Below are 18,430 nucleotides of genomic sequence, written 5' to 3' on the forward strand. Positions count from 1 at the left end.
TTCTTTTGTTTTTCTTTTTTCCTCTCTGCTTCATGAATTTTTCAATTCTATCTTCTAGCTCGCTTATTCCGTCTTCTGCCTCCATTATTCTACTGTTTGTTCCCTCCAGAGTGTTTCTGATCTCATCTATTGCATTATTCATTGTATATTCACTCTTTTTTATTTCCTCTAATTCCTTATTAAACATTTCTCGCATGTTCTCAATCCTTTTCTCCAACTTATTTATCTGTAACTCCATTTTGCTTTCCAGATTTTGAATCATTTTCACAATTACAATTTGAAATTCTTTATCAGGTAGGTTCCCTATAATTTCCTCTTTTGTTTGTGTTGGTGGGCATTTATCCTGTTCCTTTACTTGTTGGGTATTTCTCTGCCTCTTCATCTTGCTTATATTGCTGTACTTGGGGTGGCCTTTCTGTCTTCTGACAGTTGGTGGAGTTCTCTTTATTATGTAGTTTCCTCGCTGTGTGTGGGGTTGGACTGGTGACTCATCAAGGTTCCCTGGTTAGGGAAGTTTGTGTCAGTGTTGTGGTGGGTGGAGCTGGATTTATTTTCTCTGGAGTGCAATGAAGTGTCCAGTAATGAGTTTGAGATGTCAGTGGGTATGGAGTGGCTTTGGGCAGCCTGTATATCGAAGTTCAGGGCTATTCTCCTGTGTTGCTGGCGAATTTGCATGGTATGTCTTTGTCTGAAACTTGTTGATCCTTGGGTGGTGCCTGGTTTCAGTGTATGTATGGAGGCATTTGATGAGCTCCTATCAATTAATGTTCTCTGGAACAGGAGATCTCTGGTGTTCTCGGGATTTGGCCTTAAGCCTCTGCCTCTGGTTTTCAGTTTTATTCTTGCAGTAGGCTCAAGACTTCTCCATCTGTCACTTCCAAGGCAGTTCCTTCTGTTTAAGCTCTTCTGTTTGCTGGTCTCTTCAGTGTCTGATTCCTGTCCTGACACAAGGACGCTGTGGTGGACGCTTTTATAGGCTCACCTGTTCAGACGTGCTGTGGGGAGGGAGGGACGCTGCTAGCAAATATCACTGGCATCTGTGGGGAGTGCTCACAGTGTCTCAGCTACACTGGGATTGCTCCTGTTCATGGCGTGTGTGCTTTCCGTGTTTATGCTGCTCAGGCTCTAGGTTGCTCTGCTGGGAGCTGTCCGCGGCCAGCGCTGGGTTGCATGAACTTCCCAGTTCTGAGCGGCTCATGTTCAGGTACTCGGGTACTCCACAAAGGCGCAGACTTCATTGGGCCTGTGTTTTGTGACTTCCCCAGTCCAAGCAGCTCAGGTGACCAGGTGTTTTGTAAGCGCGGTCGCTAGGACTTATCGTCTCCCCGGTCCCTGCTGCTTGGTTTTTTGGGTGTACAACTGGCACACCTTCTCAGGCCGATATCGACCAGCCCGAACCCAAGAGGTCTTGGTTAGCAATGAAGCCTGCCTGCAGCTTGGTATGGGAAGCTTCTCTGGGGCCATGGTTGCCCCTTCCGGCTCTGGCTTCCCTTCCCTGCGCTTGTAAAGAAAGCAAATTGTCAGTCTCCTAGAAGGCTGTCCATGTCCCTTTTTCAGAGGCATCTCTGCCGAGCTCTACAAACTACAGGGTTTTAATCTATTGCACCTGTCACTTCCAAGGCAGTTCCCTCTGTTTGTTTTAGCTTCTTCTGTTTGCTGGTCTCTTCAGTGTCTAATTTCCGCCCTGAGGGGGCACGGGAAGATGGCGGAGGAATAGGATGGGGCGGCCACTTTCTCCCCCACAAAATCAACAAAAGAACATTTGAACGCTGAGTAAATCCCACAAAAAAACTTCTGAATACCGGCAGAGGACATCAGGCACTCAGAAAAGCAGCCCATAGTCGACGAAAGGAGGTAGGAAATAGATAAAAAGATAAAATGAGAGACAAAAGAGGGAGGCACGGAGCTCAGTCCCGGGAAGGGAGGCTTAAAAAAAAAAAAAGAGAGAGAAGTTTCCAAACACCTGGAAACACTGGTGAGTGGAACCTCAGAGGGCCGCATAACTGGGAGACAAAAGACATAAATAATTAAAACTCACAGACTAAGTGCCCAGAGGAAACTCTCAGCGGAGAAGCTGGCGCAGACGCCTGCGCCCCTCACTAGCAGGTGGGGGCTGGGCAGGGAGGCGCCAGCAGTGGCGCTTAGAGGGAGAACTGGCGGCTGCGCTTAGAGGGAGACCCAGGCTTGAATGCCCCAAGGCAAACTGAGAGCTCAAACTTAAGATACCAGAGCAGAGGTTGCAGCTGAAGGGTGAGAGGGCTGGAAAAAGCCTGTGAAAATCCCCAAGCCAGCCCCGCCCACAGAACCGGGCGCAGAGCTGAGCGAGCGGCAACGGGCGGCCCCTCCCCCAGCCCCCACCGACGCGGGAGGGGAGGGGAGCCAGCGCCGGGGCGGGGGCAGCCACGGCCCCAGAGAGGCTTCCCGTGCCAAGCTGCAGGAAGGCTTCCTTGCTGGCCAGGACTTCTTGGGTTCGGGCCGGTCGTATCCGCCTGAGAAAGTGCGCCGGTTTTACTCCCAGAAAACCGAGCGGCAGGGACCAGGAAGGCGATAAGTCGCAGCTACCGCGCTCGCCAAACGCCTGGTCATCTGAGCTGCTAGGACCGGGGAAGGCACAAAACGCAGGCCCAGCCAAGTCTGCGCCTTTGTCAAGTACCCGAGGACTTGAACCTGAGCCGCTCAGACCTGGGAAGTGCATGCAACCCAGCGCCAGCCGCGGACAGCTCGCAGCAGAGCAAACTAAAGCCTAAGCAGCATAAACAGGGAAAGCACACACGCCTGGAGCGGGAGCATTCCCAGTGTAGCCGAGACACCCCGAGCACTCCCCACAGACGCCAGGGATTTTTGTTAGCTGTTCATCCCTCCCCATAGCAGGACTGAATAGGAGAGCCGGGGAGGGGAGGGGAAGTGTCCACCACCACATCCTGGTGTCAAGACGGGAAATAGACACTGAGGAGACCAGAAAACAGAAGAGCTTTTTCAACAGAAGGAACTGCCTTGGAAGTAACAGAGGGAGAAGTCTTGAGCCTCCTGCAAGAATAAGACTGAAAACCAGAGGCAGAGGCTTAAGGCCAAATCCCGAGAACACCAGAGATCTCCTGTTCCAGAGAACATTAATTGGTAGATACTCATCAAATGCCTCCATACGTACACTGAAACCAAGCACCACCCAAGGGTCAACAAGTTTCAGTGAAAGACATACTACGCAAGCTATCCAGCAACACAGGAGAATAGCACTGAGCTTCAATATACAGGCTGCCCAAAGCCACTCCATACCCACTGACATCTCAAACGCATTACTGGACACTTCATTGCACTCCAGAGAGAAGAAACCCAGCTCCACCCACCAGAACACCCACCAGAACATCCCTAACCAGCGAACCTTGACAAGTCACCCATCCAACCCCACACACAATGAGGTAACTACATACTAAAGAGAATTCCACAAACTGTCAGAAGACGGAAAGGCCACCCCGAACACAGCAATATAAGCAAGATGAAGAGGCAGAGAAATACCCAACAAGTAAAGGAACAGGATAAATGCCCACCAACACAAACAAAAGAGGAAGATATAGGGAACCTACCCGATAAAGAATTTCGAATTTTAATTGTGAAAATGATTCAAAATCTGGAAAGCAAAATGGAGTTACACATAAATAACTTGGAGAAAAGGATTGAGAAGATGGAAGAAATGTTCAATAAGGAATTAGAGGAAATAAAAAAGAGTCAATATACAATGAATAATACAATAGATGAGATCAGAAACACTCTGGAGAGCACAAACAGTAGAATAACAGAGGCAGAAGACAGGATAAGCGAGCTAGAAGATAGAATTGTAGAAATAAATGAAGCAGAGACGGAAAAAGAAAAAAGAATTTTAAAAAATGAGGACAATATTAGAGACATATGGGACAATATTAAATGCCCCAACATTCGAATCATAGGAGTCCAAGAAGAAGAAGACAAAAAGAAAGAACATGAGAGAATACTTGAGGAGATAATAGTTGAAAATTTCCCTAAAATGGGGAAGGAAATAATCACCCAAGTCCAAGAAACACAGAGAGTCCCTACCAGGATAAATCCAAGGCGAAATACCCCAAGGCACATATTAATCAAATTAACAAAGATCAAACACAAAGAAAAAATATTAAAAGCAGCAGGGAAAAACAAATAACACACAAGGGGATCCCCATAAGGATAACAGCTGATCTTTCAGCAGAAACGCTACAGGCCAGGAGGGAATGGCAAGACATACTTAAAGTGATGAAAGAAATTAACCTACAGCCCAGATTACTGTACCCAGCAAGGATCTCATTCAAATATGAAGGAGAAATCAAAAGCTTTACAGATAAGCAAAAGCTGAGAGAATTCAGCATCACCAAACCACCTCTCCAACAAATACTAAAGGATCTTCTCTAGACTGGAAACACAGAAAGGGTATATAAACTTGAACCCAAAACAATAAAGAAAATGGCAATGGGATCATACTTATCAATAATCACCTTAAACGTAAATGGGTTGAATGCCCCAACCAAAAGACAAAGGCTGGCTGAATGGATACAAAAACAAGACCCCCATACATGTTGTCTACAAGAGACCCACCTCAAAACGAGGGACACATGCAGACTGAGAGTGAAGGGCTGGAAAAAGATACTCCACGCAAATAGAGACCAAAAGAAAGCAGGAGTAGCGATACTCATATCAGATAAAATAGATTTTATTATTATTTTTTTTTCAGATAAAATAGATTTTAAAACAAAGGCTGTGAAAAGAGACAAAGAAGGAAACTACATAATGATCAAAGGATCAATCCAAGAAGAAGATATAACAATTATAAATATTTATGCACCCAACATAGGAGCACCGCAATATGTAAGACAATTACTACCAAGTATGAAAGGGGAAATTAACAATAACACAATAATAGTGGGAGACTTTAATACCCCACTTACATCTATGGATAGATCAACTAAACAGAAAATTAACAAGGAAACACAAACTTTAAATGATACAATAGAACAGTTAGACTTAATAGATATCTATAGGACATTTCACCCCAAAACAATGAATTTCACCTTTTTCTCAAGTGCACACGGAACCTTTTCCAGCATAGATCACATCCTGGACCATAAATCTAGCCATGGTAAATTCAAAAAAATTGAAATCATTTCAAGCATCTTTTCTGACCACAATGCAGTAAGATTAGATCTCAATTACGGGAGAAAAACTGTTAAAAATGCCAACATATGGAGGCTGAACAACACACTGGTGAATAATGAACAAATCATAGAAGAAATCAAAAGAGAAATTAAAATATGCATAGAAATGAATGAAAATGAAAACACAACAACCCAAAACCTCTGGGACACTGTAAAAGCAGTGCTAAGGGGAAAGTTCATAGCAATACAGGCACACCTCAAGAAACAAGAAAAAAGTCAACTAAATAACCTAACTCTACATCTAAAGAAACTAGAAAAGGAAGAAATGAAGAGCCCCAGGGTTAGCAGAATGAAAGAAATCATAAAAATTAGGGCAGAGATAAATGCAAAAGAAACAAAAGAGACCATAGCAAAAATCAACAAAGCCAAAAGCTGGTTCTTTGAGAAGGTAAATAAAATTGACAAACCACTATCCAGACTCATCAAGAAAGAAAGGGAGAAGAACCAAATCAATAAAATTAGAAATGAGAATGGAGAGATCACAACTGACAACACAGAAATACAAAGGATTCTAAGAGAATACTATCAGCAATTATATGGCAATAAAATGGATAATTTGGAAGAAATGGACAAATTCCTAGAAAAGTACACCTTGCCAAAACTGAACCAGGAAGAAATAGAAAATCTGAACAGACCCATCACAAGCACGGAAATAGAGGAAGTAATCGGAAAGCTTCCAGCAAACAAAAGCCCAGGTCCAGATGGCTTCACAGCCGAATTCTACCAAAAATTTAGTGAAGAGCTAACACCTATTCTACTCAAACTCTTCCAGAAAATTGCTGAGGAAGGAAAACTTCCAAACTCATTCTATGAGGCCACTATCACCCTAATCCCAAAACCTGGTAAAGATCCCACAAAAAAAGAAAACTACAGGCCAATATCACTGATGAACTTAGATGCAAAAATCCTTAACAAAATTCTAGCAATCAGAATCCAACAACACATTAAGAAGATCATACATCATGACCAAGTGGGCTTTATCCCAGGAATGCAAGGATTCTTCAATATCCACAAATCAATCAACGTAATACACCACATTAACAAACTGAAAAATAAAAATCATATGATTATCTCAATAGATGCAGAGAAAGCCTTTGAGAAAATACAACATCCATTTATGATAAAAACTCTCCAGAAAGTGGGAATAGAAGGGACATATCTCAACATAATAAAAGCTATATACGACAAACCCACAGCAAACATTATCCTCAATGGTGAAAAACTGAAAGCATTTCCCTAAAGTCAGGAACAAGACAAGGGTGCTCACTCTCACCACTACTATTCAACATAGTTCTGGAAGTTTTGGCTACAGCAATCAGAGCAGAAAAACACATAAAAGGAATACAAATTGGAAAAGAAGAAGTAAAACTTTCACTGTTCGCTGATGACATGATCCTCTACACAGAAAACCCTAAAGACTCTACCAGAAAAGTACTAGAGCTAATCAATGAATACAGTAAAGTTACAAGATATAAAATCAACACACAGAAATCCCTTGCATTCCTATGCACTAATAATGAGAAAATAGAAACAGAAATTAAGGAAACTATTCCATTCACTGTTGCAACGAAAAGAATTAAATACTTAGGAATATATCTACATAAGGAAACAAAATCTTGTACATAGAAAACTATAAAACACTAGTGAAAGTAATCAAAGAGGACACTAATAGATGAAGAAATATACCATGTTCATGGATTGGAAGAATAAATATTGTGAAAATGAGTATACTACCCAAAGTAATTTATACATTCAATGCAATCCCTATCAAACTACCAACGATATTTTTCACAGAACTAGAACAAATAATCTCACAATTTGTATGGAAATACAAAAAACCTCGAATAGCCAAAGCAATCTTGAAGAAGAAAAATGGAACTGGAGGAATTAACCTGCTGGACTTCAGGCTCTACTACAAAGCCACAGTCATCAAGACAGTATGGTACTGGCATAAAGACAGAAATATAGATCAATGGAACAAAATAGAAAGCCCAGAGATAAACCCACGCACCTATGGACACCTTATCTTCGACAAAGGAGGCAAGAATATAAAATGGACAAAAGACAGTCTCTTTAACAAGTGGTGCTGGGAAAACTGGTCAGCCACTTGTAAAAGAATGAAACTAGAACAATTCCTAACACCATACACCAAAATAAACTCAAAATGGATTAGAGAGCTAAATGTAAGAGCAGATACTATAAAACTCCTAGAGGAGAACGTAGGCAAAACACTCTCCGACATAAATCACAGCAGGATCCTGCAAGACCCACCTCCCAAAATATTGGAAATAAAAGCAAAAATAAACAAATGGGACCTAATTAAAATCAAAAGCTTCTGCACAGCAAGGAAACTCTAAGCAAGGTGAAAAGACAGCCTTCAGAATGGGAGAAAATAATAGCAAATGAAGCAACTGATAAAGGATTAATCTCCAAAATATACAAGCAGCTCCTGCAGCTCAATTCCAGAAAACTAAGTGACCCAATCAAAAAATGGGCCAAAGAACTAAACAGACATTTCTCCAAAGAAGACATAAAGATGGCTAACAAACACATGAAAAAATGCTCAACATCCCTCATAATCAGAGAAATGCAGATCAAAACCACAATGAGATACCATTTCACACCAGTCAGAATGGCTGCTATCCAAAAGTCTACATGCAATAAATGCTGGAGAAGGTGTGGAGAAAAGGGAACCCTCTTACACTGTTGGTGGGAATGCAAACTAGTCCAGCCACTATGGAGAACAGTGTGGAGATTCCTCAAAAACCTGGAAATAGAACTGCCATATGATCCAGCAATCGCACTCCTGGGCATACACACTGAGGAAACCAGAATTGAAAGAGACACATGTAGTCCAATGTTCATTGCAGCACTGTTTATAATAGCCAGGACATGGAAGCAACCTAGATGTCCATCTGCAGATGAATGGATAAGAAAGCTATGGTACATATACACAATGGGGTATTTTTCAGCCATCAAAAAGAATGCATTTGAATCAGTTTTAATGAGGTGGATGAAATTGGAGCCAATTATACAGAGTGAAGTAAGCCAGAAAGAAAAACACCAATACAGTATACTAACGCATATATATGGAATTTAGAAAGATGATAATCTGAACCCTGTATTAGTTCAGTTCAGTTCAGTTCAATCGCTCAGTCGTGTCCGACTCTCCGCGACCCCATGAATCACAGCACGCCAGGCCTCCCTGTCCCTCACCAACTCCCAGAGTACACTCAAACTCATGTCCACAGAGTCGGTGATGCCATCCAGCCATCTCATTCTCCGTTGTCCCCTTCTCCTCCTGCCCCCAACCTTTCCCAGCATCAGAGTCTTTTCCAGTGAGTCAACTCGTCGCATGACCCTGTATACAAGACTGCAAAAGTGACATAGGCATATAGAACAGTCTTTGGGACTCTGTGGGAGAGGGTGAAGGTGGGATGATTGGGGAGAACGGCATTGTAGCATGTATATTATCATAAGTGAGCAGTCCAGGTTCGACGCATGATGCAGGATGCTTGGGGCTGGTGCATGGGGATGACATGGAGGGAGGATATGGGGAAGAGGGAAGTGGGAGAGGGGTTCAAGAAAGAGAACACGTGTACACCCGGGGCGTATTCATGTCAATGTATGGCAAAACCAACCAATATATTAATGTAAGGTAATTTGCCTCCAATAAAATAAATTAAAAAAAAAATTTCCTCCCTGACACAAGGGGGCGGTAGTGGACACATTTTTAGGCTCACTTATTCAGTCGTGCTGTGGGGAGGGAGGAACACTGCAAACAAATAACACTGTCGTGTGCTCTCAGTGTCTCAGCCACACTGGACTTGCCCCTTCTCAGGGTGTGTGTGCTTTCCCTGTCTACACTGCTTAGGCTCTAGGATGCTATGCTGGGAACTGTCTGAGGCCGGCCTTGGGTTGTATGCACATCCCAGGTCTAAGTTGCTCAGGTTCAGGTACTCGGGTACTCCACAAAGGTGCAGACTTGGTTAGGCTTGCATTTTGTGCCCTTCCCCGGTCTGAGCAGCTCAGGTGACCAGGTGCTTGGTGAGCACTCTCACTAGGACTTATCACCTCCCCTGTCCCTGCCGCTCAGTTTTCTGGGTGTACAACTGGCGCACTTTCTCAGGTGTGCTTTGTTTCTCTTCTGGGGAGCTGATCTCTGGCTGCAACCCTCCTGGCAGATGTCAACTGTCCAGAATTCCAAGAAGTCTTGGTTATCAATGAAGCCTGCTTGCAGTTTGGTAGATGATGCCTCTCTGGGGCCGTGATTGCCCCCTTCTGGCTCTTGTTGCGCTCGCCTGCCTGTCTCTGGTGCGGGATGGGCTGGTCCTCAGCCGGCTAGCTCTGCTCAGTCCTTTGTTCTGTGAGTGGGCCTGGTGGTGTCTTAGGTTAGGGCTTTTCACCTTTTTGCGTGGTAGTCTGGTTTGCTGTCTCAAGTTAGTTCCCTCAGATTAACCTGGGGCATTCAGGCCCGGTCCTTACCCTAAGCAATGCAGCCAGCGCCTCCCTGCCCAGCCCCCGCTTGCTAGTGGCGGATGTGGGGCTCTGCGCTGCTTCTCCGCTGGGAGTTACCATTGGGCACATAATCTGTGGATTTTAATTGTTTATTTTTCCTTTTAAAATTTTATTTATTTTAATTGGAGGCTAATTACTTTACAATATTGTATTGGTTTTGCCATACATTGACATGAATCTGCCCTGTGTGTACATGTGTTCCCCATCTTGAACCCCCCTCCCACCTCCCTCCCCATCCCATACCTCTGGGTCATCCCAGTGCACCAGCCCCGAGCATCCTGTATCATGCATCTAACCTGGACTGGCAATTCGTTTCACATATGATAATATACATGCTTCAATGCCATTCTCCCAAATCATCCCACCCTTGCCCTCTCCCAGAGAGTCCAAAAGACTGTTCTATATGTCTGTGTCTCTTTTGCTGTCTCGTATACAGGGTTATCATTACCATCTTTCTAAATTCCGTATATATGCGTTAGTATACTGTATTTTTTACTGTATACTGTGTTTTTCTTTCTGACTTACTTCACTCTGTATAATATTTTTCCTCTCGGTTATATTGCCCTCTGAGGTTCCAAGGCTCGCCACAGACCTGCCAGTGAGAGTGTTTCTTGGTGTTTGGAAACTTCTCTCTTTTTTAAGACTCCCTTCCTGGGACGGATCTCTGTCCCTACCTCTTTTGTCTCTCTTTTTATCTTTTATATATTTTTTCCTACCTCCTTTGAAGGCAATGGGCTGCTTTTCTGGGTGCCTGATGTCCTCTGCCGGCATTCAGGAGTTGTTTTGTGGAATTTACTCAGCGTTCAAATGTTCTTTCAATGAATTTGTGGGGGAGAAAGTGGTCTCCCTGTCCTATTCCTCCACCATCTTAGGACCCTCCTCCCACTTCCGGAGATATCATTTTAGGTAGGTAGAATTGCTTGATAAAAACTAGCAGGCTAAAATGAGCAAAGTGTGTGCAATAGTGAGGAGACACCTTGGAAATAAGTTTGGAGGAGTGGTTAGGGTTATATCTTAAAACCTTCTGAAACCAAACAAAAAGGATAGGAACTTTATTCTGAGGTTTCCAGAGAGCCAAGGAAGATGTTTGAGCACACAAGGGTCATGGTCAAAATTGAGCTTGGAAGATGCCCAAGAGATAACTTGTCAGATGACTCAAGACCAACTGTGATAGGCAGAACACCATTCAACTGTGTTGACACTGGAAGTAAGGAGAGGAGGGAAGGCGTTTTCCGCATTGACCAGCTGGAGGAGGATAAGGTCTGAGCCGCGTGGACAGTACAGGGAAGGAGAGGGGACAGAAACCGGGTGAGAGAGAAAGGAGAGAAGCCCGATGTCTAAGCTGTGCTCTGGGTGCCTGGGGCATGGAGGCAGCTCACGGAGAGGGGATGTGGGTTGAGAAGAGTCTGAAGAGTCACATCTCCTGGCTCATCCCCACACTGTATCTGTGAACCATCTGTTCCTGGAGCCTCAGTTTCATGATGGGAGGTAGGCCCGGCTTCTGAGCTTCAGGTGTTTTAAGTGGTGGTTTTCCTTCATGCTCTCATCCTCCAGGAAGCCCAGTGAATATATTGCCACCATTTTGGAGCTCAGTGCGCTTGTGGCAAAGCGGAACCAGCAGATCTTCTTGCACATGGACTTCCTGTACTTCCTCACCCCGGATGGGCGGCGCTTCCGCAGGGCCTGCCGCCTGGTGCATGACTTCACAGATGCAGTCATTCAGGAGCGGCGCCGCACCCTTCCCAGTGAGGGTACTGATGACTTCCTCAAGGCCAAGGCGAAGACCAAGACTTTGGACTTCATCGATGTGCTTCTGTTGACCAAGGTGGGTTCCTCTGGGATCTGAGTTTAGGAAGAATGAACTTTGATCTGATCAGAGAACTTAAATAAGATACAGTGGGTACTGGGGAGTCATGGAAGGTGCTTGAGGAAAGGAAGTATGGGTCAGAGAAAAGTTTTAGAGATGATTGTGTGGATTACTGTCTGCAGGGACTGCTATGTCTGAAACTGTCAAGGGCTGAGAGTTTAGTCTACTTCCAAGTTGATAAGTTAGTCTCTCTATCTCTGTGTTGCATGTGTGCAGAACCTTGGGTCAGAGCAGAGCATTAATTTCAGTAGTCAGAGTAGAACTTAGCTTCCGTTCCGTTCCGTTCCGTCGCTCAGTCGTGTCCGACTCTATGCGACCCCATGGACTGTAGCCTACCAGGCTTCTCCGTCCACGGGATTCTCCAGGCAAGAATACTGGAGTGGGTTACCGTTTCCTTCTCCAGGGGATCTTCCCGACCGGTTCTCCATTTGCAAATTCCTTTGAGGGCACCATGATGCTTTTACCTGTACATGCAGCCATGCTAGCATCACAGCAGAACTACCTCCAGATTTTGAAATTTGGAACCCATACAGGACAGTTAATACTTCTGCCCCTTCTTCCCTAAAGTGGGTAGGGAAAGATATACGGATAAGCATAGGGAGACGGAGAGGGAGAGGGAGAGAGGAGAGAAGAAAAGAGAGAGATTGTTTGGAGCTTAAATAAATAATCTTTGGTGAGAAGGCAGTCTATGATTCTATAGGTTTAATATCCATTCCCTATCTCCAGGATAAAAAGATATTTGGATTTACTCACCAAGCCTGTGAGTAGATGTCTTTGGGGACAATGCTCAATCTCTAGCTTCCAAAACAAGTTGCTAGTTGATCATCCTGTAACCCAGGTGGACATTAACTTTTTTCCTCCAAAAGCCCTCATCATGTCAAAACATAAAAATACAAATGGATCATTGATTCCTATCACCAGGCACAACATAAGAGGCAAAGAATAGACATCTGGAGTGGGCATAAGAGGTCTAGTAATTCAGGGTGGGCTTGGATTTCTGGATGGATGATGGAGATTCAGAGGTTGTTGCAGTTTAGTCTCAGGGACTATGAGTTAGTGTGATTCTGGGGATCTTGCTTTCTCTCCAGGATGAAGATGGGAATGGATTATCAGATGAAGATATCCGGGCTGAAGCTGACACCTTCATGTTTGAGGGTGAGGGTCTCAATGTGGGACTACTTAGAAGGCTGGGTCTCTCTATCTCAGGATGTTGCCAAGGGGACCTTGGACCATGCAACCCCTCCCCATCCTCCCCATGGGAGGGTACCGTCCACCCTCTGGTGCTGAAGTAGCCCAGAGATCCAAACCTTTCTGGATACTCCTCAGGCCATGACACCACAGCTAGTGGTCTCTCCTGGGTCCTGTACAACCTTGCAAAGCACCCAGAATACCAGGAGCGCTGCCGGCAGGAGGTGCAAGAGCTCCTGAGGGACCGTGAGTCTAAAGAGATTGAGTGGTGAGTGCAAGTCCTCGTGGTGTGCTCCTGAACCTCTCTCGTTGACTCTGCTTCCTGGCTGGGGATAAGGGAAATTTTGTGTGGATTTTGTCATTATTACTTAGTGGGAATAGTAGCAAAGCTCAGAAGCTGGATCTGTTACTCAGCATGGATAGCAGGGCAAAGTTTTCTGGCTTTGGGGACAGAAACTTGGATTTCTGAGATAAGTGGTGACAATGTGGGAGGGCAGATGTTGCTACTTAGCACATATTCAGTATGTGAACTTCCCCTCCACTCTGTTACCTTTCTTTCTAAAAATCACGTTATCAAACATCTTCACTCCATGAGTGTTTGCTGATCTCCTGCCCCCTATATCCTCATATTATTTAGTCCAGGATTCACATGGAACTCTTAGGGACTAAAGTCATTCACCACCTGTCCAGGAATACCTGCATCTTCCTCCATCCAGTCCCCATTCAACAAACACTGGCACACTGCCTCCCTCTTCTCAGTTCTATGACATCTCCAGTTCTTCTCAGTCCCATTCTGTGTCCTGGAGACTCAGGAAGGGCCAGACACAGTCTTGCCTTCCAGGAGCTCTCAGCCTGGTGAGGAATAGTCCCAGGTCAGAGCACTCCCAGTGTAGATGGCCAAGGCGGGGTTTTGATTTAGAGAGGAAAGTTCAGGTTGGAAAAAATGTCCTCAACTTAGTTCTTCCAAGATGAGCAGTAGATATTTTGAGGTGCATTTGAGGTGCTCTATGGTCAAGAAATAGCCGGGCCAAAATGAAGTGATGGAGAGTAAGAGGGTGTAGGGGAGCAGGGGAGTGAGAGGCAGGAGGGAGGGAGGGGTTCAATTTGAACATGTGACTGTGTAAGGTAGATTAATTCAAAATATCAACACAAACTACTCCAGAGTGTGGAGTGGATAACCAATTTTGGATATTAAAATAATATAGTTTAAATATAGTCTGAGATTTTAGTGTGGAGATTATATGCACATTTTGTTAAATTAACCCTTGAATTTTCTCATTGCTATGGTGAATCATATATTCTACCTGGATAGAGATACATCTATATGTTCGTGTGGCATACAGACACTAACATTTTTTGCTAAATTTAAACCAGGTAGTTGATATCATCATCTTTTTTCATCATCTTTTCTATTATTTCTCATAGGAAAGCTAACAATGTATGGATATAAATTTCTTGCCCAGTGAACATGGTAACACTAAATATGGAGTGTCATATCAATAGGAAAAATAAAGCCTGTTTAGTAAAAGCTCTTGTAACAACTGGAGGGCTAGATGGAAAAAATGAATCCAACCTCTTTCTCAAGTCTTATATGAACATAAATCGACATGAATCAAAGGCATAAAATAGAAAATAAATGAATCTTAAAGGCTCTAGAGGGCTTCCCAGGTGGCACAGTGACCACCTGCCAATGCAAGAGATGCAGGAGACATGGGTTCTGTCTCTGGGTTGGGAAGATCCCCTGGAGCAGAAAATGTCAACCCACTCTAGTATTCCTGCCTGGAGAATCCCATGGACAGAGGAACCTGGTGGGCTACAGTCCATGGGGTCGCAAAGAGTCAGACACGACTGGGTGACTGAGTATACACAGGCACAAAGGCTCTAGAGGAAGCCATGGAAAATTATTTGTAGTTCCACAGAAGAGAAGGCCCTATTCTTGACACAAGTCCAGGAGCTGTACAAGAAGACACTGGTATACTGTTACATGAAAAAGATACAGACCAGGGTGTACATTATACAGCATTCTATTAACACTATATAACTTTTAAAATGCAATACATTCTCCCTGGAAGGATATAAAAAATAAAGTTACCTAGGGAAACAGTGAGGAGGGGAAATGAGTGTTGGGCCATAGGAGTGTGTAGTTTTCTAATTTTGAACTAGTTAACTGTACCATTTATTAAGAATTTAAATTACCACACAAAATGAAGAGGATTGGGGAAAAAACTCAGTCCCCTTAATGGATCTTATCTTCAAAGTTTATAGAAGTTTTCAAGTGAATTCTCTTGGTTTCTAAATATAAAATCACTATCTACCAAAAATGACACATTTACCCCCACATTCAAATGGTATTTCTCTCCTCCCTGCCCCCATCTAACTGCATTAACTAGTGTCTGTAGTGCAGTAATAAATAAGAGTAAACATTGAATCTGTTTCTTTGGCTTCTTACTCATCTGCCTTTTGATTTTGTTCTTGCTGTAAAGAATAATATATTTTTATACAAATTTTTGAATATTTTTATGGCTGGATTTTGGGTATGTTGCTCAGAAAAGCTTCTGAAAACATCAAACTCAATTTTTTCTGGTTCTTCTGTGATACTGCCTTTCTTTCTATCTTTTTAAAAACCATTTAATTGAGGTACGAGGGACAAAGAAAAAGCTGTATCATTTATGTATATGACTTCATGAGTTTGGAGATATTTGATCCATCTGTGATTTTGTTCTAGGCAGAGAGGATCTTATGGGGCACCAGGAGGGCTGGTGGTATGTCTCTGTTTTGCTCCCTGGGTAATTGTCGTGGGGGTTCCTTAGGGACGACCTGGCCCAGTTGCCCTTCCTGACCATGTGCATCAAGGAGAGTCTGCGATTGCACCCCCCAGTCACGGTCATCTCCCGCTGCTATACCGAGGACACTGTACTTCCAGACGGCCGGGTCATCCCCAAAGGTATTCACAATGACTAGGGGAGGAGTTTCCTGGTGGGAAAGAGGGGTCAATCAGGCAGGTGGGACCTAGTCCTGCTGTACTCTCCTCTCCCACAGGTGTTATCTGCCTCATCAATATTGTCGGGACCCACCACAACCCATCTGTGTGGCCAGACCCTGAGGTGATGCCTCCCACACGCCATACCTCCATCACCCATGTCCATTCCCCTTGGGAGGCCCAGGGGCGACTACAGAATTCTGATTGGCAAATCAAACACCACCTCCTTCCCATTATACACACATCTGCCTCTCCAAGGATGGATGTCCTGGGAGATCCTATCCAGTAGCCCCGTCTTGTCTTGTCCCCAGGTCTATGACCCCTTCCGCTTCGAGCCAGAAAACATCAAAGGGAGGTCACCTCTGGCTTTCATTCCCTTCTCAGTGGGTCCCAGGTGAGGGTAGTGGGCATCTGAGGTAGGGATGGGGTGGTGTGTTGGGGGTTCTGGGACTGAGATTCCAGACATGACTCTCTGGCAGGGGAGTGGGAAAAATGAAGATGTTCAGAGTTTTGGCTTTCCTTCCCTCCCCTCCCCTGGAAGTAACAGGAAAGCGTTTGGGGAATGATAGTGAGTCCAAGGAGGGGTCTCCATTGTGTTGGGAGTCCTGTTTCCCCGCCTGCTGCTCTGTGTTCCTGACTGGGTTTTTGGTCAGGCTCAGATATTCAAGCCTACGTCGGGGTCCCAGGCAAGGTTCATATTCTCTATCACTGTGGGTGGGGGTGGGAGTTGTTCTAGGAGCGATGGGGCCTGGATGAAGGTTCCCAGCCCAGTCAGAGACCTCACTCCGGCCCACAGGAACTGCATCGGGCAGACATTTGCCATGACGGAGATGAAGGCGGTCCTGGCGCTCACACTACTGCGCTTCCGGTTCCTGCCGGGTGAGGAGCCTCGCCGGAAGCCAGAGCTGATCCTGCGCGCGGAGGGCGGACTTTGGCTGCGGGTGGAACCACTGAGCGCAGGCCAGCAGTGACCCAGCAGCCCCTTCTCTCCTGGAATCCTCCCGGGTTCAAGCCACCTCCCTGAAAATTCCCAGGAATAAAAACTATGTGGTCACTTCTGCGCTAGTCTCATCAAGAGCCAGCAGGGGGCGCTTGGTACTTCTTAGGTTCAACAGGACCCGAGTGGCTGTGAACTTGGGGGATAGGAGGAATGTGTGTGGGAGGAAACGCTGATGTGGTAGCTGGAGCTCCAACCTGAGTCATGAGGGCAAGACTGCTCATTAGGGAAGGTTGGCCAGAGAGCTTGATGTAGCCAGGGTCAGATTCGTTTCCTGCTATTGTACTACCAAGGTCACCATCCCAGTCTGCCATTTACTAGCTGTTTTGTTTGGGGGAAATCGTTTCTCTCTCAAAGCCTCATTTTATATTACATAGTAGTAGCCACGTCATTGCGCTGAAGTGGAGACTGAATAAGCAAGCATGTGCAAAGTGACTGACTCAATATCTGGTAAGCATCAGTACTCAATAAGGGTTCATTTCCTTCTTTCTTTATGCATCACTTTCTCAAATTTAAAATGTTTTAAAGTCATACAAGTCATATTTAAGTTTTGAAACGGGTGGAAACCTGTTGTTGAAGAAAACTATCAGTAGAACAGTCAGTAAATAAAAAAAAATCCCCATAGTTACATACATTACACAGTTGCCAGGGACTTTAATGTGAAGCTGATCTGAAGTTAGGTACTGAAAAAAACAACTTTTTTCCTTCACAGAGGCATGACCCAGGATTTCATTTTTGTCTCTCTGTTCTAGTAAGTGAAGGTCAAGCAGATTCGCATTAGTCAGAGAAGATGGAGGTGGAAGGAGTGGCCACAGGGGCTCCTGGGCAGAGGCCTAGTCTCAGACCCTTTCAGGAATCCACAAGTTGGGCGGCAGAAAACTTAATGGCTAACTAATAAGAAAGAAACCCTGTAACATAACAAAAGCAAATATTTAATATATTCTGAGCTGAAAATCACGTTTGCTTTTCTTTGCCTTCAGAGTTCTTATTTAAAATGTTTATTTTGTACCCTAAATGATACCTTATCATAGAAGAAAATGTGAATAAAAAAATAAGAAGTAAAAATCATGTCCATAGCCCAAACATGTCAAAGTAACCACTGTTCATATCCTCTCACACATATTGCCACGTTTTAAATGTATATGTAATCCTTATCCCAGTAAAAATTTGGCTTTACATCTGAATGTGTTACAATTATATCATGCAATCTCCTTTAAAAATGTGTTTTTACTGACCACGAAGCACATGAAAGGATGCTCAACATCATTAGAGGTTATTGCAGTGCAAATCAATACCAGAATGTGATACTGAGAAGGAAGGAAGGAAGGCCAGGGGTCTCCAAATGGAGAAAATAGGCTGCAAGTGTTGGACATTTCTATCTCTCTTAAGCGGCAGGAGGAAACAAACTAGTGATATTTTTTTCCTTCTCTATACAAATTTAAAAGGAGGTTTCTCTTAAAATACTGTGTTGCCATAATGACACCTGGTCGCACCTCAAGTTAACTATTCTCAAACCTTGAGTTAACCGATGCATTATTCTTATGGAAGTGTTTGTCTTAAGCTAAGTTAATATACTCTGCCTTTACCCCCAAACTCTTGTCTTCAAGTCGGTTCCACCTAATGGCTCAAAACCTACTTGACAAACCAGTATATTATACTCAGAC

At 44.2% G+C, this 18,430-nt stretch overlaps 1 protein-coding gene across 1 annotated transcript in view; it reads left to right on the forward strand.

Moving 5' to 3' along the window:
* LOC129558312 (cytochrome P450 4F2-like) overlaps positions 1-17,887 on the forward strand; it is a 37,227-nt gene extending 19,340 nt beyond the window's left edge. Inside the window, exons 7-13 of the mRNA XM_055429356.2 lie at positions 11,289-11,559; positions 12,690-12,756; positions 12,928-13,057; positions 15,600-15,733; positions 15,829-15,893; positions 16,081-16,163; positions 16,566-17,887. Of these exons, the coding sequence (XP_055285331.2) occupies positions 11,289-11,559; positions 12,690-12,756; positions 12,928-13,057; positions 15,600-15,733; positions 15,829-15,893; positions 16,081-16,163; positions 16,566-16,740 (925 nt within the window). The 3' untranslated portion in view covers positions 16,741-17,887. The remainder of the gene's footprint in view (positions 1-11,288; positions 11,560-12,689; positions 12,757-12,927; positions 13,058-15,599; positions 15,734-15,828; positions 15,894-16,080; positions 16,164-16,565) is intronic.
* Positions 17,888-18,430: the final 543 nt, after the last annotated feature.

Source organism: Moschus berezovskii, chromosome 8, assembly GCF_049115385.1.
Source record: "Moschus berezovskii isolate FMDL1 chromosome 8, NW_MosBer_1.0, whole genome shotgun sequence".
Taxonomy (NCBI): Eukaryota; Metazoa; Chordata; class Mammalia; order Artiodactyla; family Moschidae; genus Moschus; species Moschus berezovskii.